At 53.5% G+C, this 22952-nt stretch overlaps 1 protein-coding gene across 2 annotated transcripts in view; it reads left to right on the top strand.

Annotated features, from left to right (window-relative positions):
- The window catches only part of MYOM2 (myomesin 2), a 67293-nt gene extending 47269 nt beyond the window's left edge, over window positions 1-20024 (top strand). For both annotated transcript variants that reach the window (XM_029933669.1, XM_029933662.1), the window contains exons 25-37: window positions 760-896; window positions 4560-4704; window positions 4819-4878; window positions 6145-6212; window positions 10733-10846; window positions 11034-11121; window positions 11649-11687; window positions 14571-14676; window positions 15683-15846; window positions 16044-16080; window positions 17315-17337; window positions 17738-17793; window positions 19300-20024. In XM_029933669.1, the coding sequence (XP_029789529.1) occupies window positions 760-896; window positions 4560-4704; window positions 4819-4878; window positions 6145-6212; window positions 10733-10846; window positions 11034-11121; window positions 11649-11687; window positions 14571-14676; window positions 15683-15846; window positions 16044-16080; window positions 17315-17337; window positions 17738-17793; window positions 19300-19617 (1355 nt within the window). In that variant the 3' untranslated portion in view covers window positions 19618-20024. The remainder of the gene's footprint in view (window positions 1-759; window positions 897-4559; window positions 4705-4818; window positions 4879-6144; window positions 6213-10732; window positions 10847-11033; window positions 11122-11648; window positions 11688-14570; window positions 14677-15682; window positions 15847-16043; window positions 16081-17314; window positions 17338-17737; window positions 17794-19299) is intronic.
- Window positions 20025-22952: the final 2928 nt, after the last annotated feature.

Genomic DNA, 22952 nt, shown 5'->3' on the forward strand with positions numbered 1-22952 from the left:
GGGGGCTCACTGCTGCGGGGGCTCCTTGCTGCGGGGGCTCACTGCTTCGGGGGGCTCCTTGCTGCGGGGGCTCCTTGCTGCGGGGGCTCCTTGCTGCGGGGGTCACTGCTGCGGGGGGCTCACTGCTGCGGGGGCTCCTTGCTTTGGGGGCTCCTTGCTGAGGGGACTCACTGCTGCGGGGGCTTCTTGCTGCGGGGGCTCCTTGCTGCGGGGGGCTCATTGCTGCGGGGGCTCACTGCTGCAGGGGCTCACTGCTGCGGGGGGGCCCACTGCTGCGGGGGCTCTCGGAGGGGAACTTGGGGGAAGAGCAGCGGCTTCTTTCACGCTCCCAGGTACAGGCGTGTCTGCTGCCATTTAAAACAAAACCGAGTTGTTATTGTAACTTGTAGAGACTTTTATTGCCTGGAGAGTGTTTAGGATTTGGGGGTTAGCATTGCTGCCCCTGATCCAAGGGAGTCAGGCAGGTGGGGTCTGTGGTCAGTGAGTCACACTGACCACAGAAACACACACCCGCAGCCGTCGGATGCGCCAGGCTGGGGGGCTGTCGCACAAAGTTTGCATGGAGGGGGCTCTAACCACATGGGCTGACCAGCGGGGTTATTTTTATTTTTGGTTTTCATAACCCAATTCAATATTCTGGGGCTTCACACTCTCAAAAAATTTAATAAGTAGGGAGCTGATATTTTCCTCCAATATGCAGCAATTCTTTCTCACAAGGGTTCATGCATTATTGACTTTCGATTTCTTTTCTTCCTGTAGCAATTCCTTTGAAATCAGAATTAGCTTATGAGATCTTTGATAAGGGCCAGGTTCGCTTCTGGCTCCAGGCTGAGCACTTATCACCAGACGCCAGCTACCGCTTCATTATTAATGACAGAGAAGTCTCCGACAGCGAGGTGAGCCGTGTGTGAGTGACCCGTGGCTTTGAAGGCGGCCAGGTTTTACTTTGGCAGGTCGGTTCCTTAAGGTCCGTGTTCTGTTTGAGCTGTAGAATTCGGGGTGTGGCTAGATGAGTGTGTGACAGTTGATTCTTGGGGTGTTCAGAGGTTGGTCTGGGCCAGAGGGCAGGAGCCCTTTAAATCCAAGCCTGCCAGAATTAAAAAAACGACACACTATGTTTTAGAGATATTGAGCCTATTTAAAAAAATTTTTTTTGATGTTTATTTTTGAGAGAGAGAGAGACAGAGTGTGAGTGGGGGAGGGAGAGGGAGACACAGAACCCGAAGCAGGTTCCAGGCTCTGAGCTGTCAGCACAGAGCCCAACCCATGAACCGTGAGATCATGACCTGAGATGAGGCTGGACCGAGCCCCCCAGATCCCCCTGTAGACATTGAGCCTGGTTTTCTGGAAAGGTTCAGGGGACATGAGGGGCGTGAGAATATCCTGGATGGATAGGCGTATTTATTCTCGATCATGGTTTCGAAGGCATGCATTTTGCTCCTTTGTCCGCGGGCCCCCCTCCCACGGAGAACTTCCCATGGCAGGCCTCTGCTGGAAACCCGAGTCCCCGCCTTCCCTGAATGTGTAGGCTGCTCTCCTTTATGGCAGATCTGGGCAAAGAGCAGCAGAGCCCCCAACGATTAGAGTGTGTGAGGATATTTACCCTTGTTCTGCTCTCCTTTGAACGCAGTGAATCCTACAATGACTCCAAATACTCCATTTTTTGGCTGTGGAACCTTGATTATGTTTTGACGTATTTCCTCTGGTCTCTAGCTGTAGCACACTTGGCCATGCAGCTAAAGGAAAACCTTGCTCGATGGGCCTCTCTCTACTGTTGGGTGGGGAGCTAGGGGCCTTTAGTCCTCGGCTCTTCCCCCTCGATGCGCAGTGCGGAGTGTCCTTGGTCTGGGTGCCCTGCTGCTGACTCCGGAGCGCCTCGCCCCTGTGCGCCCTGCACACGCGCTCACCGGACGGTTGAAAAGCCGGACGCGCTGTAGGCACGCAGGTGCATCTCTCCGCGCTCCTCCCCCGTGCGGGCGTTGTGTCCGGCGGGCATTTGGGAAAGGGGAGTGGCATCGGGCAGAAACCCTGAATGGACAAGGAGCACGTGATCTCCCTTCACCTTGAAAAACAGTGACGCACCTCAGGCACTGTAGACGTGGGGGGACCCGCTGACAAATAGACAGTAGATCCTTTCTTCCTGGTTGCAAAAGAGCCAGAAATGTGACTCTTGTCTCCGGGAGAGTAATGCATGATCAAGGAACTGGAGGCATTTTATTCGAGCGGAGATCATGCTAGGAGATGAAAAGGAACTTAGGTAATCGCACTTTATTTGCAGAACGTCTTTGGATTAACAGTTCCCACCTGCGGCATAGACCTTGCCTTAAAAACCGATGTGTTTGCTGCACGGCTAGGCGTTTGGAGCAGGGCTGTGCTGTTTCACTTTCTTAATTAGCAGTCCACAGGTGACTTCCCGGTGAAGCTGATGCTATTTTGCGCAAGTCACATAAAAACCTGAATTTATGGCTCCCGTAAAATCGTTGAACTTCATCTGGCTGCGTAATGGCGATAGCGAGGAGCCTAATTAATTTCTAAAAGCCGCCCAGATACTGCAGTGCAGAAGCTGAGAAGACAGAAAAGGCTACTGTATTGTCAAGACTCCGGGGGGCGAAGTGCCGTGTTTTTATTCTCGGACCTAACGAGGCGGCCCCTGGAGCCCCTGACGTACAGTCGGAAGCACAAGCAACAGTAGCTCATGTGTCTCATCAATTTGAAATTTGCTGTCTGTTCTCAAAAGTAAATCCTCAGAACTACAGAGAAGGCCAGCGAGACCCACCCAGGCCTCCTCCTCTTCCTGGGCCCCGCTCTCTCCCGCCCGGAGCGACATGATCAGTGCGTTTCTTACCGTGGCCTCTCTCTCCCGGAAAGCGGTCTGAGGCCAGGCTTTCTGGCTCGGTTCCGCTCCCCGTTCTGTCCCACAGACCAGCTTCCCATCTAGACTCAGCGTAAACGTCCCCAAGCAAGCACGCACCGTGTGCCAGGCAGAGGCCCCATTGCAGTTTCGAACCGTGAAGGTGATCTTTTAATGGTGACTGGAAGTCAGGGCCAGGGAGTAGGTTTGATTCACCTAAAACCTTAAAGGTGTATTTGATGAGCCAGGACCTGAGTGTCACATGAACCACTGAGAACGTGACAGTCGTCTTTGCCACCCGGGAGATATGTTTGCAAGTCATTTTTGATGGTTCACCAGAGCCAGCCTAGCAGTAGGCAGAGATGTGAGAGGGGAGCCTGGCCTCCCTGCGCTGAAGGACCGAGTCCCTGAGGGAAGGACGCGGGGCCTCCTGGAGGTGGAGGACCGAGCGGCAGGGCTCTGAGCTCAGGGCAGTGCCATAGAAAGAGCGTGCTGTCCAGGAGCAAGGCGGTTTCCTCCCTCGGCTGCTGAGCGCGGATTGCTGGTGTTTGTTCTGCTCACTTGGTCATGGCCCCCCTCCCCCCAGGACAGATGCTGTCATTCGGGTGGGGAGTCCCAGCTGCAGTCCCAGCGGGGCTCAGCCTGACGGGAGGACGCGGGTCGTCAGGGGGCCATCTGTGGGGCACCCTGGGCATGGAGGTTGAGGCCCTGCCGTGGCTTCCTGAGCAGCGTCACTGGGGGGAGAGTCTTGCGCCCCGGGGCCTCGGCCTTTCCCCGCATTTCCGCTGCGTCTGAGACGACTCGTTGTTTGGATGTGGTCCCTCCACCTCCATCCTCTTAGTCTCCGATGCTGTTGTCCGAGGCGGAAATAAGACGGAGCCCATCAGCCACCAGAAAACATCCGCATCTCAGCTCATCACAGAGGACGAGAGCAGAGTGTGAAAGGAAGCCGAGCGTCCGCTGGGCTGGGCAGCACGGGGTCATGTCCCTGGTCAGATGTCATCGGTGGGGAGATATGGCGTGGTCAGGGTCCACAGCCGGGTCAGCGCCACAGACGGCAAAGGAGCCGATCGGCACAGGCTGACTCTCTCGTTGAGGATCCCGCACACCTTTGTGTGGGTGCACAGGTGCCGGTGGGAAGGGTGAGGACTCGGCGTCCAGCAGGACAGGCGGGAGGACACCTGGACGGGGCCAGGTGTGCCCCTGTAGGGAGGCCTGTCCCGGGAGGACTCGGATGCAAGGTGCCAGAATTGCTGAGTTCCTCCACATGCTTCCGGAAAATCCCTGCCCGCCTGACATGCAGCTTCCGTGGCCCCGGTCCACACAGCGGCCTCGGAATCGCAGGCCACTTGGTGCGTTGTTGCTGGCTACCCGTGGCTTCGTGGTCAGCGGTGGGTAGGCGGATGCACACCGCTTCATCCCCCCGCCGTGTTTAATTTTCTCACGCTTGGTGCTTGTTCTGGGAATGAGCCTTCCTGGCGTTGTCGGCTCCCACGCAGAACATGGGCTTTATCACCGAGGGGACATTTGTGTCCCTTGGTGGATGTGCAGTTCTCCAAGAGGTTTAGTGGACAAACTTTCATTCTGTGTTTCTGTGTGAGTCACAGTCCCTGAAGATGTGGTAGTTGATGCAACTATCTCGTGTCCGGGATCAGACTGGAAGACAGAATTTCACGGTAGACTTCTCTACTTCCCCTGTTGCTTCCAGAAACACAGAATTAAATGCGACAAAGCAACTGGCATTATTGAGATGGTCATGGACCGATTTACTATCGAGAATGAAGGCACCTACACTGTGCAGATTCATGATGGAAAAGCCAAAAATCAGTCTTCTCTGGTCCTCATCGGAGATGGTATGCAATGCTGACTAGTTTTGTATGACTGCGAAAGAAAATTCAAAGAAAAATGTGCTGACCACACAGAAGCAAACATCTTTCATTTCTTTTCCCCTTAAATACCGAATTTAGCATTCAAGGCTGTCCTGGATGAGGCTGAATTTCAAAGAAAGGAATTCCTCAGGAAGCAAGGTAAGTACTTGACTCGCCCCCAGCATGAGCCCGAGTGGACTCAGTGTTTGTTTTTTTAACATTTATTTATTTCTAAGAGAGAGAGAGAGCGAGCGAGCGAGTGCATGCACAAGGGAGGGGCAGAAAGAGAGGGAGACACCGAATCTGAAACAGGCTCCAGGCTCTGAGCTGTCAGCATAGAGCCTGACGTGGGGCTCCGAATCATGGACCGTGAGATTGTGACCACGGCCAAAGTCACATGCTTACGTGACTGAGCCACCCAGGCGCCCCCAGACTCCGTGTTTATTTTAATGTTTGTTTAAAGCCGATTCCTCTCCATGCCCAATGACTAAATGCTATTTCATTTTATTTATGTATTTAAATTTTTTTTAACATTTATTAATTTTTGAGAGATAGAGACAGATCATGAACAGGGGAGGGGCAGAGAGAGAGGGACACACAGAATCCGAAGCAGGCTCCAGGCTCTGAACTTGTGAACTGTGAGATCATGACCTGAGCCGAAGTCAGACGCTCAACCGACTGAGCCACCCAGGCGCCCCTAAATGCTATTTTAAGTGACTGTGATGTTAGACTGTTTCTTATCTATAGAAATTAGGGTATTTTTCTGTTCTTTGCACTTTATATGGATTTCACCTGTATTCTTTTCTTGCTTCTACCTTTAAAAGTCCTAGAATCTGCTGTGTAGTGTTCATACTTCCTGTCACTGCAAATCAGGGACACGATCAGGGTGACCAGAGGTACCGGGCTCTGTGGCCGACCTGCGGGCTGGCTTGTCTCTCCTGAGCCCGCTGGTCGCTTCATAGTCACACTCCACACACGCACTTCCATCTCCCTGTGGTCCGGTCATCTCGCAGTGCCATGGTCCCCCATGCTCTCCCTTTCAACTGGGGCGCCGTGCAGAGTCCAAGCTGGACCGCCATGCTGCCCTGTGGCTCCTGAACCTGCGTTGTGGAGGCCATGCCCTGGAGCTCCTCGGGGCTGGGGCCGGTCGGAGCTCAGTCCTCACCGCACAAACGATGCGAAGGCGGTGAAGAGGAAAGCCTATGTCCATTGGAAACGTCATCTCAGTCTTAAACAGAAAAGCTATGTTCTTCTGCCCAAAATCCATTCACACGTATAAACACACACACATATATATGTATGTGTGCAGGTGCATGATACACATGTGTGTGTATATGTGTGCACAGTACATACATGTGTGGACATACACGTGTGCGTGTGTAGTTTTTCCCCCTTTTAAAACTTTTCTCCTCTATTTCCCCCCAGGCCCTCATTTCGCTGAATATTTGCACTGGGATGTTACAGAGGAGTGTGAGGTTCGACTTGTTTGTAAGGTGAGGACTCAGCTCCACCAAGACAGTGGTCGCCGTCATCTGTGGCACCGGGGCCCTTTCAGGGAGGCCCCCACCGCGCGTCACAGGGTGCGAGGAAACGCAGCACGCGGTGCGCCGAGCGGCTTTGGTCTTGTGGACGTCATGGTCTTACACTTCAGGGCCCGTCCCTGCCCTTCAGGAGGGGACTGTGTGTGGCAGTGTGCCAAGGGTGAGCCAAGTAGGCCACTTAGAATATTTAAGATTTTAGTGAGCGAACTTACGGACAGTGTGCCATGATGCAGTTGGTCTGGTACTTTCCGCGCTGCTCACGTGGTTTCTTTAAGAAATAAAAGGTATATTTTGGGAATAAGATGCTCCGTACACTTGGTGTTGAGAATTGAACGCTAAGGTAAGCCTTAGTCACCACTGGCTATAAAGTCTCTGTTTTGGGGACCCGACTCGAAGGAGCGTCTCCTGTGAGGCTGGCACTGTCACAGACGCTGGGGGAGTTCTCCAATGCCAGCTACTCATAGACTAGTAGATAAAAGGAAAATAAACAGAAAATGTCGCCCGAGTGGATGCCGAGGAAGCCAGGAGCAGTACAGGGTGGTCAGGTTCGAGACGCTTCTTCGGGGAGGCCCGGGGTGTGGACCGAGAAACGGGACGTGAAAGCAGCCAGGCTGTGGACGTGATGAGGCTGGCCATCACGGCAGGTGGTACGGCAGGTCCCCCAGACCGAAACGCAGAATCATGGAAGGATCCAGCAGACAAAGGGATGGGAGCCAGGAACTCAGACAGGTATCTGTGCATCCGTGAGGACAGCAGCATTTTCGTAGCAGCTGGAGGAGGCAGCGACGAGGGTCCAGGGGCGGGTGGGTGGATTAGTGCAGCGTGTCTGTCCCTCATGTGGAGTAGTACTCGTCCTTTGAAAGGAAAGGCAGCCCGCCATTTGTGACAGTATGTATGGACCCGCAGGGCATTATGCTGAGTGAAGTACGTCACACGGAGAAGGAAAATACTGTATGGTCTCACATGTGGAATCTGAAAGAACAACTCACAGAAGCAGAGTGGAATGGTGGTTGCCAGGGGCTGGGGGCTACAGAAAATGGGGAGGTAATGGTCAAAGAGCACGAACTCCCAGTGGCAAGATTAGTAAGTCCTGGGGACGGTACATGGACAGCATGGTGACTGTAGTCGAGAAGTCATGTAATATGCTTAAAACTGCTGAGGGGAGATGTTAGTGTTGTCACCATAAGTACAGGGGAAAAATAATTATGTGAGGGGATGCATGTGTTAACTAAGCTTTTCACAGTATTTGAGTGCATTGTGTCGTCATGCTGTATCGCTTAAACTCAATGTTATTGTCAACTATATCTCAATGAAGTTGGGAACAATGAGTTAAGAGGTGAAAGCAAAGGAAAGTGGGATAAAGGATGGAGCAGCATTCACCCGAGGAGACGAGAATGGACGTGGGTCAGGGCGATGGTGTGAGGGGCTGGTCTGCGGAGACGAGAATGGGCGCTGTGGCCTGTGGTTTAGTCATCAGCCGGTGGTGCACGTGGCCTGATGTGTTCATGGAGAAGGAGCAGGTGTGCCTCGGTGCCGGGAGCTGGTGCTCAGGGGCAGGAGGAGACGGGTGATCGCGGGGTTGCTGGAGTGGTGGGTGGAGGCACCAGGATGCTGGGGATGAGGGGCCAGGGTAAGGGGAGGCCGGTGCTCAGGTGCAGGAACGTGTAGGGTGCTGCTGTGTGGCAGGGAGCACAGGGCCCCGGGACAGGGCATGTGAGGTAAAGTCGGTCTGCAGGAGGCAGGTGGGTGTGAGTGTGGGCACCCTCGGTGCATTCCCCGGGGGCCTTGAGACACGGTGCTCACACCGACCCTGCCTGCTCGTGCCCACTCACTGATGCTGACGACTGATTCGTGACTAGACTTCCTGTCCCTGGCTCTTGTGTGTGTGATAACCGAGGCTGACGTTTTGGTATTTAACACACTCAAGGTTGCTACAAAGTCATTTCAGAAAAATTGCTGGAGGTCTTTCTTCTCTCAGTGAGTTTCTTACTCCAGTGTGTCTAAAAGGAATACTCAGAGACAAACTCATTAAAATTTTTTTTTAGCGTTTATTTATTTTTGAGAGAGAGAGGGAGAATGTGCATGGGTGAAAGGCAGAGAGAGAGGGAGAGAGAGAATCCCAAGCAGGTTCCCAGCTGTCAGCGCAGAGCCTGGTTAGGGACATGAACTCATAAACTGTGAGATCGTGACCTGAGGCAAAGCAGGATGCTTAACCGACAGAGCCCCCCAGGTGCCCCAAACTCATTTGTAAAGTACAGGAAGCTGAGAGGCACAGAAGTGACAGGTGTCTGGTCAGCAAGAAGAAACGGTCGGTATTTACAGTGAAACGCCACAAGGTCAGTGAGCACTTCGGAAACAGGATCGGAAAAACATCAGTGTTTTCAGATGATTGTTGAATGCAGAGAAGGTGTGTATCTTCAAAGTTTGCGACCTCAGCAACTGCCCAAGTCCGTGCTTTCGAGAGTCAGCAGTTCCTGATGGCGGCAGGGCAGAGGCGCTCTGTCGGGGTCAGGTCGTTGTCTCTTTCTGATTGTGGGCATTCGGGACACGCCTCCAAGGGCGAAATGAGGATCTCCTCCCCTCGTGGTCTGCTGTCATCCGAACGGCACGTGCCCTGGTGTGTAATACGTGAGGACGCCTCACATTCCCTGACCGCGGTGACCGGCAAGATTTTAAACACGGCTCTTGGAGGGACTGAATACATATTAGCTCAGATTGGAGGATTTTGCAGTTTAATGCACTTAATTTGTGCACTTGTGTCCCCACCTGCCGTGATTCTGTCAATTATTTTACATAGTTTCCCCCTTCATGTTACTTTGGCAGATTTTTAAAATTTACTTACGAAACAAAATGCATGGAGAAAATTTATGCAAGAATACGTACATTCATAATAGAACTTCACAGAAAACTGTCTTTTATTTATTCATGTATATATTTTTAAAGCTTATTTATTTTGAGAGAGAGAAGGAGAAAGCAGAGGAAGGGCAGAGAGAGAGGGAGAAAGACAGAGTCCCAAGCAGGCTCCAGGCTGTCAGCACAGAGCCCGATCTGGGCCTTGATCTCATGAACCGTGAGATCATGACCTAAGCTGACTTGAGTTGGACGCTTAACCGATTGAACCACCCAGGTGCCCCAGAAATACCATCTTTTAAAAAGAAAAGTTTACAATAAAAGAAACTTGAGTCTGAAACCGAAGAAAATCTTCTAGAAAGTTCCAACACAGTAGACGCTGGGGACTCGGGTGCTCCCTCTTGGAGAGTGAGTCAGGCGTGTGCCATGTGATGCTCAGGGTCTTGTTACTTCTATCTTTTCTAAGTATGTACATGTTAGGTGCCCGTAGTTTAGGAGCAGAAGGGAGAAATCACACAGAGTACAGTCCTTCAGGGCCAGAAGAACATCCCAGCTCTTGGACCAGGAAGCCAGTTGAGGATGTCTGTTGTGGAGGACAGAGGCTGGAGGTCAAGGACAGCACAGCTTGGAACACCGGAGTCAGGGGAGCAGTGCTGACATGAGGGGAAGGGTGTGAGGGTAGGGTTGGCACTGAAGATGGACACGGTCTGGTGGGACAGAGTCCGTCTGCCGGCTCAGCACACTTGTGGGTGTGCTGCTGTGGCCTGGGGTGCAAGTGTGAGTAGCAGACTTGGTCCCTGCTGTCTGGGGATGGCGCCCTGGCATGGTCGCTGGTGACGGCAGCTCAGGGCCCACGCGGAAGTCCTGAGCCGTGCTCCCACGCTATTGGAACTAGTCTCGCTGTCTGGCTGCTTGTCCTTTATTTGTTTGACGCTGACATCACTGTGGTTGAGTCCGTACGGGATGTCGATGCATTTTGTAAAGGAAATGGGTGTAAATCTGTCTGATGCATTCCGGTGTGGCCGCCATGTTTTGTTCCTCAGGACCAGGCTTCTTTCTCACTCGTGGGACACACGTGTCAGGACAGGCTAACTCATCCTTGGGTTGCCACAAAGCTTCATTTCAAATTCAAGCTCATGTCAGAGACTGAATTATGGGGAATTTTAGTAGAAGGGGCGTCCCCTTCCCAGTGAGCTCATTTTTTGTTATGGTCTCGTTCCCTCCACAGAGACACATCTGAAATGTCTTCCTGCCGAAAAGCGGCCACGGAATAGTTTTATGGACATCCAAGAATATTTCATATTATTTGCAAATTTAAAGTACACTGCTTATGACTTGTTTTTATTACTGGCATTTCGTATACACCCAAAGTGCCTCGTATCATCCAGTTCTGTGGGCTAGGACGGTTTGTCCTCTGTGTGCAACTGAGGGCTTAATTGTTTCAGAAGTGGGAAGGTGGAAGTGTGCTGGCCATTATTAGGACCGACAGCTTTCCCACGAGCCTCTATCTGAGGCTGTAATAAAAATCAATGGCATATATTTTTTTAAGTATGTGATTTAGAATCCAGAGACTTTTTTTCTGGAGTGATTCACATACTAACCGTAAGATTTCTGCCTCGTAGGTTGCAAACACGAAGAAAGAGACAGTTTTCAAATGGCTGAAGGACGATGTTCTGTATGAAACGGAGACACCACCTGACCTGGAGAAGGGAGTCTGTCAGCTGCTCATCCCGAAGGTACGTCGTGTTGTGTGAAGCGGGGCGGAGGCCAAGCAAAGGCTGTCTTTCTAATACCTTGTAAATCCTGCGCTATCTCCCGTTTGTAGCCTGAATTCCCAGGGTCGGCAAAAAAATGTATGAGCGTTTATTACGTTTTCCATCTTGGCATTGATTTTACGTGCCTGTGGGGTGTGTTTTATTGCAGTTGTCAAAGAAGGACCTCGGTGAATATAAGGCAACGTTGAAAGACGAGAGAGGTCAAGATGTGTCTGTCCTGGAGATCGCTGGCAAGGGTAAAACAAAGCCTTCCGTGTTTCCCCAACAAGAGATCCATTTTGCCAAGGGGATGCCATGTGCAATGAGGGCATGTCCATCCGTGTCCTCATGGTGCGTGTTTCCTTAGCGACAACAAGGTCGAAGAAAAGAGTTGTATTTTACTTCCGCTCCAACTGCTTCCATGTTTTAGAAAAATGTGTGACGTTCCTTTGTGTTCATACGAAGTGTCATTTGGGTTCGCCATTGTAAGCCAGGTTTTATCCCATTACTAATGCAGTGAAAACCGTTGAAACAGCAGGAAAGTTGAATTCAACTAAAGGCATAGTTGGATTTAAGTGGGGAAAGATTTTCTTGTTCCTCCTCACACGAACAGGTCAGAGGGATTTATGACACACATGAGCCTTTAATGGATAAATGTCACCTTCGTAATGTTTCACTTTTCAAGTGAACATCACGATTTCCTGTATCCACTTAATTAAACAAGAAAATTGTGCTTTCTGATCAAAGTGCGTGTCGTAACTGTACATCCTCTTCCTCCTTTCAGTGTACGAGGATATGATTCTGGCGATGAGCAGAGTCTGCGGTAAGTAACGGCCTCCTGGTTTGTGAGCCATTTTGGGTGTGGACATCCCATTTGCAGAGATGGGCGCTTAGCACTGCAAGGGGGGAGACCGAGGCCACTGGTGTAGACTCTGGGATGACCCTGGGGAGCCCGGAGGCCAGACAGAGCTGCCTGCCAACTGCTCCCGAGGCTTTGCAAAGGAGGTTTTCAGCGCTATATTTAGTTCTGTGTCATATTTTAAAAAACCTAGTTTGGACTTCCTGATTAGCCACGGTTTCCGATTTACCTCAGCTCATTTGGATGATTGCTTTGTATGTAATTGCTATCAGTGTCTTTATTACCCATGTTGAGTGGCAGTAATGGATTTTAAGCCTCTGGCTTTGTCTTGTTACATTAGACTATTCTCTAGCTTCAAATAAATTCTTCCTGTCCACATTCTCTTCCGCGGAGACGGAGAACGAAGACACGGGTCCGTAGTTCTGTGACAGTAGCTGGCGTTCGTGCAAAGCTCTATGCCGAGGGTTACACCACTCGCCACTGTGGGCTTTCTAGAAATCCCCAAGTTCTGTCTCCGGAGCAGGCAGCCGGGCCTGCGGCAGGAACCCGGCTCAACTGTGGGTGCTCGCCGGCTTGAGCCACTGCTCTCCCGGGAATCACACATCCAGGTCCAAACTCCAGTGCCGTCTCACACGGGCTTTTGGACCTTGTTCTCAAAACCTTCTTGTGGTTTCTGTTGGTTCCTCAAAACCGCTCTGTGGGCGGTTTTCATTTTGTCTACTTGTTGGTCAAGTAAATGTGACCACATTTTGAGTGAGTTTTAGCCTTGATGGTCATTAACAGACCAAACAGGCCTCCATGGCTGTGGAGCCCCTGGGGAGGGGGGTGGAGCTGCCTGGAGGGTGGGGGCGCCCCTGCACCCTTGGGAACCGCCTTGTGTTAAGATGTTGGGTTGCATGTGCTGGGAACCGCTGGTGGCGGTCCTTGAAAAAGTGAGCATGCGTGTGCAGGGGCCAGAGTAGTGCAGAGGACAGACCCAGGGTGGCCAGGGGCCCATGGGAGACCCAATCCTCCCGAGAGGCCGGGCCCGCGAATGCAGACGTCCCTGCAGGAGAGGGCAGGAGTGGGTCCGTCTGCTGTGTGGCCAGCACACCCGGCTGCCCCGGCGCCCGGCGCCACCATCCGGGAGCCAAGTCTGCCCTCCCAGGGCCCTGCCCCTGCCCGGGGCCGTCCTCCTGCACACCCCTGGCAGGGACCCTTCTGGCGACCTCGAGGTGTCCTGGTCTTGCATTAGTCCTGGGGCTCCCACCCTGCCTGCTCGTTCCTCACGGACCACCATCCCAGGTGCCGTGTGCCCCTGGCGTTCAGAAACCGTGGGCCTTTGTTCTTGGACCTGTCAGGGGGCGTCTCCATCCTGCGTCCTCGGGGACACGGTGCACCTGCCTCTCAGTGTCTTCTGGGGGCGTCGGCAGGGCCAACACGGACTCTCTCTTTCTCTTACACACACACACACACACACACACACACTAACACACCGACTCACATAGACACACTCACACACACACACAAACATAGACTCACACACGCACTAACACAGACTCTCTCACACACACATACACACACAAACACTCACACACATGCACACACACTAACAGATATACACACAGACTCACACACTCATACACAGACACACAGAGACTCACACACACATACACACACACTCTAACACACACACTAACACACAGACTCATAGATACACTCACACACACACATACAAACACGTAGACTCACACACACACTAACACAGACTCTCTTTCTCATACACATACACACACAAACACACTTTCTCACACGCACACACACTAACAGACACACACCGACTCACACATGCATACACAGACACACAGAGACTCACACTCACACACACAGACTCTCACACAGAGGGAGGCTATTTCCCGTTTCCCGTTTCAGGACTTTCTCCTTCGAGTGAGTCCCCAGAGGTGCACGGCCGCATGGGGTGCCGTGACTTTAGGGTGAAAGATAGAAGTCTCCAGGCGCTCACCCTGGTCAGGAAACGGCGCGTTCAGAAGGCCCCTCTCCATCACATCATCTCCTTTTCCTTTGCTAGTTATGGGCCAGCGTCTTCTAGGTGGCGGAGAACCTCAGTTCTCTGCAGTCACACATCCAGGAACAAATCTGCTTCCAGGCCAGCGCCGTGGCCGTAACGTCCGTGTCCTGACCCTCCCCTCCCCCGGACCCCGTGCCCTGTCCCCTCAGGCTGCGCTCCTGCTCTGGACACAGGAAGTCTGTTCCCGTGTCGTGGGTTCTGCTCACGCCGTCGTTTCTCCTGCTGTGTCCCTCTCATCCAGCCTCCACGCAGCCTTCCGCGTCCCTGCCCCCTCCCTGGGTCGCCTCTGCTGACTCGCCGTCCCCTTCCGCTGTCCTTCAGTTCCGGGTCAGTTCACGCAGAGCGAACCGTGTTACCGAGCTCTTTGCGAGAACCGCCCTCCTCTTCTTCAGCTGAGCTGCCAGGGGGCAGCTATTCTCTTCTAGCGAGTCGTGTGTCCCTTGCAGTGTCCGGCACGGACATTTTCAGATCGGCGCCTCTTTAATGACCGACTGCAGCGTGAGGAAAATTGCGAGAATGTGTGGCTGAGGGTGTTGGAATCTAGAAATGTGCGGTGGTGCGAACTGCTGACCACGAGTGTGGACGTGGGAGGCGGCGCGTACGGCTGACGGGCGCGAGTGTGGACGTGGGAGGTGGCGCATACGGCTGACGGGCGCGAGTGTGGACGCCAGAGGCGGCGTGTGCCGCTGGCTGTAGCAGACGCACCTGCAGTCGCACTTGGCGCTCTGATGGCGCCCGCGCTGCTCTCCCGAGATCTGAATCTGTTTTATTTTCTGCAGGAGCGTCTGCGTCTCCGCTAAAGGTGCTCTGCACCCCGGAAGGAATCAGACTTCAGTGCTTCATGAAATACTTCACGGAAGAGATGAAGGTGAACTGGTATCACAAGTAAGTGTACGTGTGACTCGCCGTGGCCTTGGCTCGGGGCAGCCCGGAAGTCGTCCGGGGAGGGAGAGACAAAGACGTGCCTGAACGTGCCGGAGACCACCGTCTCGCCCTCTGGGTTTTGCCGAACGTGGCTCTGTTGGTGCGCACCTTGTATCTGCGTTCTGGCAGACCGCTGCGGGCAAACAGTATGTCGAGGCCACACCCTCACTTCCCAGCGTGGCAGCTCCTCACCGGCTGGATTAAGAAGAAAAGGACCAGCTGGGGCGCCTGGGGGGCTCCGGCAGTTCAGTGCCCATATTCTTGGTTTCGCTAGGGTCATCATCTCACGATTTGTGAGTTCAGGCCCCTCGTCGGGTTCTGTGCTGACAGTTTGGAGCCTGCTTGGAATTTTCTGTCTCCTTCCCTCTCTCTCTCTCTCTCTCCCTCTCTCTGCCTCTCCCATGCTTACTTTCTCTTTCTCAAAATAAATAAATAAGCATAAAAAAAGAAGAAAAGGACCAAAAGAAGCCCAGGATTCAAACACGGAAGAGTAAGATGAAGCCTGTGTGAACAGCAGGTTTTCTGGGTTACATTTGCTGCTCCTGCTTCCCTGGACGGGGCGTGTCCCCCCCAAAGCAGCAGAGCCTGTGTGACAGTCCTGGCACACACAGGTCCCTGGGCCCTGGCCCCTGGGGTGGAGGTCAGCGCCCCCGCAGAGGAGGGGCATCAGCCGCAGCGGAAGGAACAGGACGGGCTGTCTCTGCTCTGACCTGAGGGCGCAGGCAACGTTAGCCCATATTTTCTTTAAAAAGTTTTTAAACATGTATTCATTTTTGAGAGAGAGCATGAGTGGGGGAGGGTCAGAGAGAGAGAGACACAGAATCTGAAGCAGCTCCTGGCTCCGAGCTGTCAGCACAGAACCCAACACCGGGCTCAAACTCGAGAACGGTGAGATCATGACCTGAGCCCAAGTCGGACGCTCAACCTCCTGAGCCACCCAGACGCCCTCCTTTGTGTCTTTGTAAAGAGACGCGAAGATCGCCTCGAGTGAGCACATGCGGGCCGGGGGCACCGCAGACACGGCGTGGCTGCAGATCTGCGAGCCCACTGAGAAGGATAAAGGGAAATACACCTTTGAGATCTGCGACGGCAAAGACAACCCCCAGCGCTCCCTCGACCTGTCTGGCCAGGGTAAGGTCGTCGGCCCCTCCTGACGTGTTCGGTGATCCACTGGGAATGCCGGGAGAGGAAATACTCTGGTTCTATGATTTTCATTCGGAGAAGATTCTCTCTGAATAATCAGTTTATTCTTTTGGCTGTTTGTCAGTTTTCATTAAACCAATTCACTGGCGCCAAAACCATTAAAATGTATGAATGTTCCCTTACAGCATTCGATGAGGCCTTCGCGGAATTCCAGCAGCTCAAGTAAGATGCGCGCGCGTGTGTGTGTGCACGTGCACGTGCATGGGGTCTGTGTGGCCCTGGGGCCACAGGCGTGCGGGCCAGGGGTGGCCGCTGGGCGTGCGCCGGCCGGAGTGTGGACGTAAAAGTGCCGACTTAGGCCACTCAGTGTGCGGAGGGCAGACATGCTTCTGAACTTATAAAGTGACTTTCTAGTGCCCCCATCACCGTGGGCTGCTCTCACTGACCATAACAACGAATTTCTTGGACAGTTACAATTATGGTAACATGCGGCACAGAGCAGTTTTTTAATGTTGTATATTTAGGTTGGTCTTGAAGACTATTGTTTTCGAGCTATTTAATCGCAGCCCCAGTGGGAAGAAGGTGCGGAGTTTTCCCGCGTCCCCTCCCCCATTGGCATCCCCTCCGGTTCCTGCATCTGCTGCCATCGCTGCAGCTGCCCGGACTCGCCATCCCCATGTGGAGTCTGCCGTTACCTCGCGGCGCCCTCTGCGTGCCTGTGGGTCTGGACCAGTGTGTGGTGGCACGTGCCCATGACTGCAGTATCGCACAGGGGACTCTTGGTGCCCCGCTTTGCCGACCACTGTCGCCGCGCCCGTTCCCCTTGGCTTTGCCGGCTGCGGAAGGTCGGAGCCGGCATCTTGGACGTGTGGGCTTCCAGGCTGCGCCTCTCACTGGGTGATCCGTGCTTAGCGTCCTGGAGGTCGGCCCTGGCTCGAAGCGTCCTTCCTGTTTAGTGCCTAGTGGTATCACCTTGGTCAGAGCAGCTTTCTGTAGACTCGCCCGAGATTTTTAACTGTGTATCTGGATTTGGGAGTATCCAGAACAGAGAGTGGTCCCTGGCCACGCCAGGCTGTTCAGTAACTTGGTGCTGAACGGATGAACAGTCGGCGAGACGGGTCAGAAACCAGGCTTTTTGGAGCGATCTAAGCTCTCCAGGGCCATCTGGTGAATCCGGTGAAAACAGAAATCTCTGCGGCCTATGCGCCTGAACCTGACCTTTGCCGTGGGTTCACCTGCTGAGAGACGGGGTAACCCCCCAAGGGCGGCCAGGAGGGCGGGAAAATGCACATGGCTTACAGCTCCTCGGGCGCTGTGCCCCGGGCGTCGGGCTGAGGGGAGGACGCAGCGCGGCTTCCTGGCGTCCCGTCCGGCAGAGCTGGGCGGCGTGTTGTGCGCGTGGTCCAGAGCGTTTCCTCACGGCCCTCTTCCTGTTCTCTCCCCTCTTCGTTTCTAGGGCAGCCGCTTTTGCAGAGAAGAGTAAGTACATGTTGTGTGATACCAAGCGCCCTTTACTATTTAGGGGGGCATCGGGGTCCCACCTTAGAGATTTACTGCTGTGTGTTAACTGATGAACAGCAGACCTACCCTGTGGCCAGGGAACCTTCTAGAACTCTCGGCCCCTGCCCTCCTGATCCCGGCACTTCCTGTGCCCCCCACCCCCACCAAGCCCGCCTCTCCTCCTCATCACTCTGTGGCCTCCGCCACCTTCTGCCCTCCCCCCACCTGCCCCGGCCTGTGCAGGGCCCTTGGGGAGCCCCTCAGCCTCAGTGCCGTCCTCAGGGGACCAGGGAGCCCCCGGCTGTGGCCCCTCCTAGTGGGGGTCTTACTCGGCACCCCTGTGGACGGCTCGCTCCACCGCGTGGCCTTCGTGTTACAGATCGTGGCAAGGTGATGGGCGGCCTGCCTGACGTGGTGACCATAATGGAGGGCAAGGTGAGGAGGACAGTGGGACACGGTTTCAGCAGGGCAGCGTGGTCCCCCTCATGGGGCCCAGCACTGGGGGAGGCGGGGACGGGATCGCATGGTGCCCAGCGCCCAGCCCTCGGGGAGCACACCCCATGCTGGCCTCGGGCTGCCCCGCCCCACCTTGTGTCCTCAGGATGGAAACCACAAACAGCACCCTCAGGCCCCAGGACACGGAGCCTGATGCAGGAGTCACACAGCAGGTGCATGGCAGCTGTGGTTCCCGGGCCTGGGCCTCTGCAGGGCCCTGGCCCTTTGAGGCGGTAACCGGCCTCAGACCAGGTGGGCCACACTCGCACCCCACCTCCCTCGGCTTGGCTCGGCAGGGAGGCAGAAAAGCACCCGGGTCAGGTGTGAGACTCCAGTGTTCAAGGTCCTTTTAGAACTTAGAATGGAAGCCGCTGACCGGAGTGTTCGTTTGTTGCCTGTCTGTGGCATTGCTGACGTCTGATTAGATCCTCTGTCTTCAGCCTTCCTAACTCAGGGTCGGACGGACAGAGACAGGAGGGAATTTTCTTAGGCCCAACACTAAAATGTATAGGTCTTTTCTTGTGCAACTAAAGAAATTCTAGAGCGTTCCTGAGACAGAGTAAGCGTGGCTTCACGAGGCTGTGCTGGCACCGTTGGCAGTGTCTCTGCCTCATGGCTGAACGCCTCCTGTCAGCGGTGGGTTTGCGTCTGAGTTACTGGTTAGGAGACAGTGTCTCTTCTGGATTTGCCAGAGGAGATCCAATGAAGACGTTGGTAACAGTTGGAATAGAAAGAAAATGTAGGACAGGCTAACTATATCTACTGTAAAATGTAGAGTTTAATTACTTCTAAATTCTTGTTTTTTTATTTATTTTTTAACGCTTACTCATTTTTGAGAGACAGAGAGCATGAGCAGGGAAGGGGCAGAGAGAGACACACACAGAATTTGAAGCAGGCTTCAGGCTCCGAGCTGTCAGCACAGAGCCTGATGCAGGGCTCAAACTCACCAACCGTGAGATCATGACCTGAGCTGAAGTTGGGTGCTTAACTGAACCACCCAGGTGCCCTCTAGTTGCTTCTTTTATTTAAAAAATTTTTAATGCTTATTATTTATTTTTCAGAGAGAGAGAGAGAGAGAGAGAGAGAGAGAGAGAGAGAGAGAGGGAGCCCAAGCAGGGGAGGGGCAGAGAGAGAGGGTGACACAGAATCAGAAGCAGGCTCCAAGCTCTGAGTTGTCAGCACAGAGCCCGACACACATATCATTACCTGAGCCGAAGTCAGACGTCCAACTGACTGAGCCCCCCAGGAGCCCCCCTAAATTCTTCAATTTGCACGTGCTCCGTTCAGATCCCCCGTGTCTTGCGGTGCCTACATGTAGAAAGTGCGTGTTGGCCACGTGAGCAACGTGGGGGAAGAGAAATACTTAAGTGGGTGTAACGGGGCGTGGCGCCCCCTGGAGGGCTCTATGCCTTCTCTGTTTCTGATGCTCCCTTCTCCCTCCCAAAGACCTTGAACCTGACCTGCACGGTGTTCGGGAACCCTGACCCGGAAGTGGTGTGGTTCAAGAATGACAAGGACATCGAGCTCAGCGAGCACTTCTCGGTCAAGGTGGAGCAGGCCAAGTACGTGAGCATGACCATCAAGGGCGTGACGTCCGAGGACTCGGGCAAGTACAGCATCAGCGTCAAGAACAAGTACGGGGGCGAGAAGATCGACGTCACCGTGAGCGTGTACAAGCACGGGGAGGAGATCCCCGACGTGGCCCCGCCCCAGCAGGCCAAGCCCAAGCTCATTCCCGCCTCCGCCTCCGTGACGGCCCCGTAGACACGCGCCTGCCCGCGGGGCGTGGCCATGGGGTCCCGCGTGCCTGCCCCCGTGAGGGCCGCGGCCTGAGTGACGCCGCGTGCGCCTGCAGCCCATCCTGTGCTGTGCTTTTAAGTTTGGCCTTTGATTATTGGTATTTTACGCTCACCTGAGGGAAAAGCTAAGGTTTTGCACGAGGCTGAAACAGTGTATGTCTGTGGGTTCCCAGAGAGCGCATTGCAAGGTGGCCCCTCAGGTTTCTGTCGATGCTGGTTTGGGGCTCAAAGCCCCAGGCAGACTGGTGGTTGTAGTGTGGGGTGTAGACAAGATCCAGCCGCTGTGAAATCCTGGTGGTAGAGCCTTAGTGCACGTGTTACCTGGTGTGCTCTGTTTCTTCTTGCCAGAAACTAATAAACTTTAAAAGACAACTTGTGGCTCTCCCGTGTCCGCGGCCTCTCCGGGCTCCGTTGCGGATTCTCGTGCCCAGGTGCACAAACGCATGCGCCTGCAGTCCAGAAGGTGGGGCAGGGGCCCTCGGAGCCTTACTTCGAGGGGCGTGGGGGCCGGCCACGGGCACCGGCCAGGAGACGTCCTAAGCAGGTGCACTTCTTGCACAGGCTTAGACATGTTCCATGGTCATCACAGTGTGGGCCCAAACCTCCCTGTAGAGGAGCACAGAATGGGTAGATGGCTGTGGTCCTTTTCAGCGTGCTAGTTAATCGGGCCTCACCGGAAACCAGGGGGTGGTCTGGAAGGAGCAGGGCAGTGGCCTGGAGGGACACCGGAGGTTTGGCTGACCGTGGACCTCTTCGTGAAATGAAACAAAAGGTGTGGATGAACACAGCCTTTCTTTGAACTGTTTCTTGCTGTTTCTGGGAAGAGGCTGACATTCCTTGGGCACAAAAATCCTACCTCAATACTTGAGTTTTATGGTAAACATGTGGCATTTATCAGAAAAAGCTTTGGTGGTTCAGAATATTTTCTCTCTCCAACGTTAAGGCCAATCCAAACTCGATGAGATTGTGCTATATTTTCCTAAGATCATAAAAAAACCTGAAATTTAAATATGTCTCTGATACCGCCGGGGAGCGTAGCAGATTTTATAGTAGGTAACGCGAGTGTCCGCAGAATTTCTACAAGTATTTCTACCTTCTGTGTCGTACGGGTGAACTTGAGTTGCCTTTGTTACTGTTACAACGTGGAGCAGTGTTTCCCAGCCATCTTGGCAAGGGTAGGCTTGGACAGACTTTCATGTATTTGACCTTTATTTAATTTAACAGAACTGGCTAATTTTCTAGTTTAAATAGTCAGTTTTGTTTAGCAATTGTAGTTCGTGGGAAAGAATGAAATGGTTGTGGATTTCTTAAAGCCACATCATTTCCTTTGGTAGACTTTGTATTTTTAGAGCAGTTTTAGGCTCACCGCAAACCCGAGACAAGGGTGCAGAGATTGCCTGTGCCCCCGGGGCCCCAGCACGCACAGCCTCCCCCCAGCCGGCACCCCCGCCAGACGGGGCGTCCGTTACAACTGAGTCCACAGTCTTCATCGGGTCCCTCTTGGTGGCGTCCATTCTGCGGGTCTGCACAGCTAGCTGCTTGTTAACGCTTGTGGGCGTCTCTCCAAAGGAAATGCAATTACTGTCTGGAGAGATGGCTGCACCCCCGTGTTCATTGCCACGCTACTCACAGTTCCCAAGACGTGGAAACAACCTAAGTGTCCACAGAAGGATGGATGGATAAAGAAGGGTTCGTGCACCCACACACATGCTCTGACACACACACACACGTGCGTGCACACACGCATCCACACACACATGTGCATGCACACACATGCACCCCCACACGTATACACACAGCCCTCAACACCCACACATGTACACACATGTACTCACATGTGCACCCACCCACCCACACACACATACATACACACACACGGACATACATGCACCCATACACGCACCCACACACGCACCCACACATGCACCCACACATACATGCACCCACACACATATACACGCACACACCTACATGTGCACCCACACGCACACACACCTAAACACATGCACCCTTACACATGTGCCCACACACACGCACCCCCCATGCACCCCCCACATGCACCCACACATACATGCGCACCCCCCCACAATGGAATATTACTGAGCCACAAAAAGGAAGGAAATCCTGCCACTGGAGACAGCATGGATGGACCTTGAGGACATTGTCCTAAATGAGGTATTATGTCAGATGAAGAGAAGGACTGTGTGGTTTCGTTTATGCGTGGAGTCTAGTGAGACAGAACCACAGAGACAGAGGACCGAGTGGTCATTGCCGGGGTGGGCGAGGGACACGGGAGGTGCTGGCCACAGCAAACACACGTCGGCTCTGAGGGAGCTCTGGCGGGTCTTGTGCCCAGTGGGGCGACCACAGCCAACCACTCGGCATTCTGTACGGGAAGGTTGCTAAGACAGCTGACCTGAAAGGTTCTCGCCACAAAATGGAGTCGTAATTTGTGATGTGATGCTGTGGTGATAATCATTTTAGAATACACTAAACAGCACCTTGTCCACCTCACCGGTGTCATGCGTCAATTCTATCCCATAAAACGGGGGGGAGGGGATGTGCATACTAACCTGGCCAACTCGTGGGAGAAACATTTTGCTCTTCTGGAAATAAAATTTTAAGATTGCTCATATCCTGTTTTTAAAGAAATAATTCACTTCTTCATCTCCCCCTCCCCACTCTCAGGCGTGGCCAGAAAGTGTGACCATTAGAAAGCGAGCTGGATCCTCCTTTCCGGGACCGCTGTTTGTCGTGTGTTTGGTTTGGCCTCCCCATCAGAAGGGCATGTTGGCAAAAGGAGAGCTTCCTGTGGGCGGAGAGCCGGGGCAGGGAGGTGCCATTTTCTCTTGCGGTGTTGAGTGCAGCTCGCCACACGGCACAGGAGCCCCGATCCCGGAGGCGCACGGCAGAGAAACAGAGGGGAGCGCAGGCCCTTTGCACGAACCCGCCGCTCCCAAAGCGATGCCCACAAGTTTCTTTGGTCAAGAGACATTACAGGGAGTCCCATCTCTTACAGCGCCTCAGAGCTGCTTGCTGTTTCTGGAGAATGTTCTGGAGATTTGCTCAGACGGCCAGGAGGGAGACAGGTACCATGGCTAGGATTTCACACATGTGCCTTCAGTGGGCGACTTTCAGCAAAAGACGTACTTTCCCTCCTTATGAAACGTTTTAACTGGGGAGCGCAGTGGGAGTCCACATGTGAATGTTAATGACTTGGAAAATTAAAAACCATAAATAGATTTAGAAATTAAATTTCATAGAAAGTATGCGCACGGCATTAAACAAATGAACAGATGC

Source organism: Suricata suricatta, chromosome 1, assembly GCF_006229205.1.
Source record: "Suricata suricatta isolate VVHF042 chromosome 1, meerkat_22Aug2017_6uvM2_HiC, whole genome shotgun sequence".
Lineage (NCBI taxonomy): Eukaryota > Metazoa > Chordata > Mammalia > Carnivora > Herpestidae > Suricata > Suricata suricatta.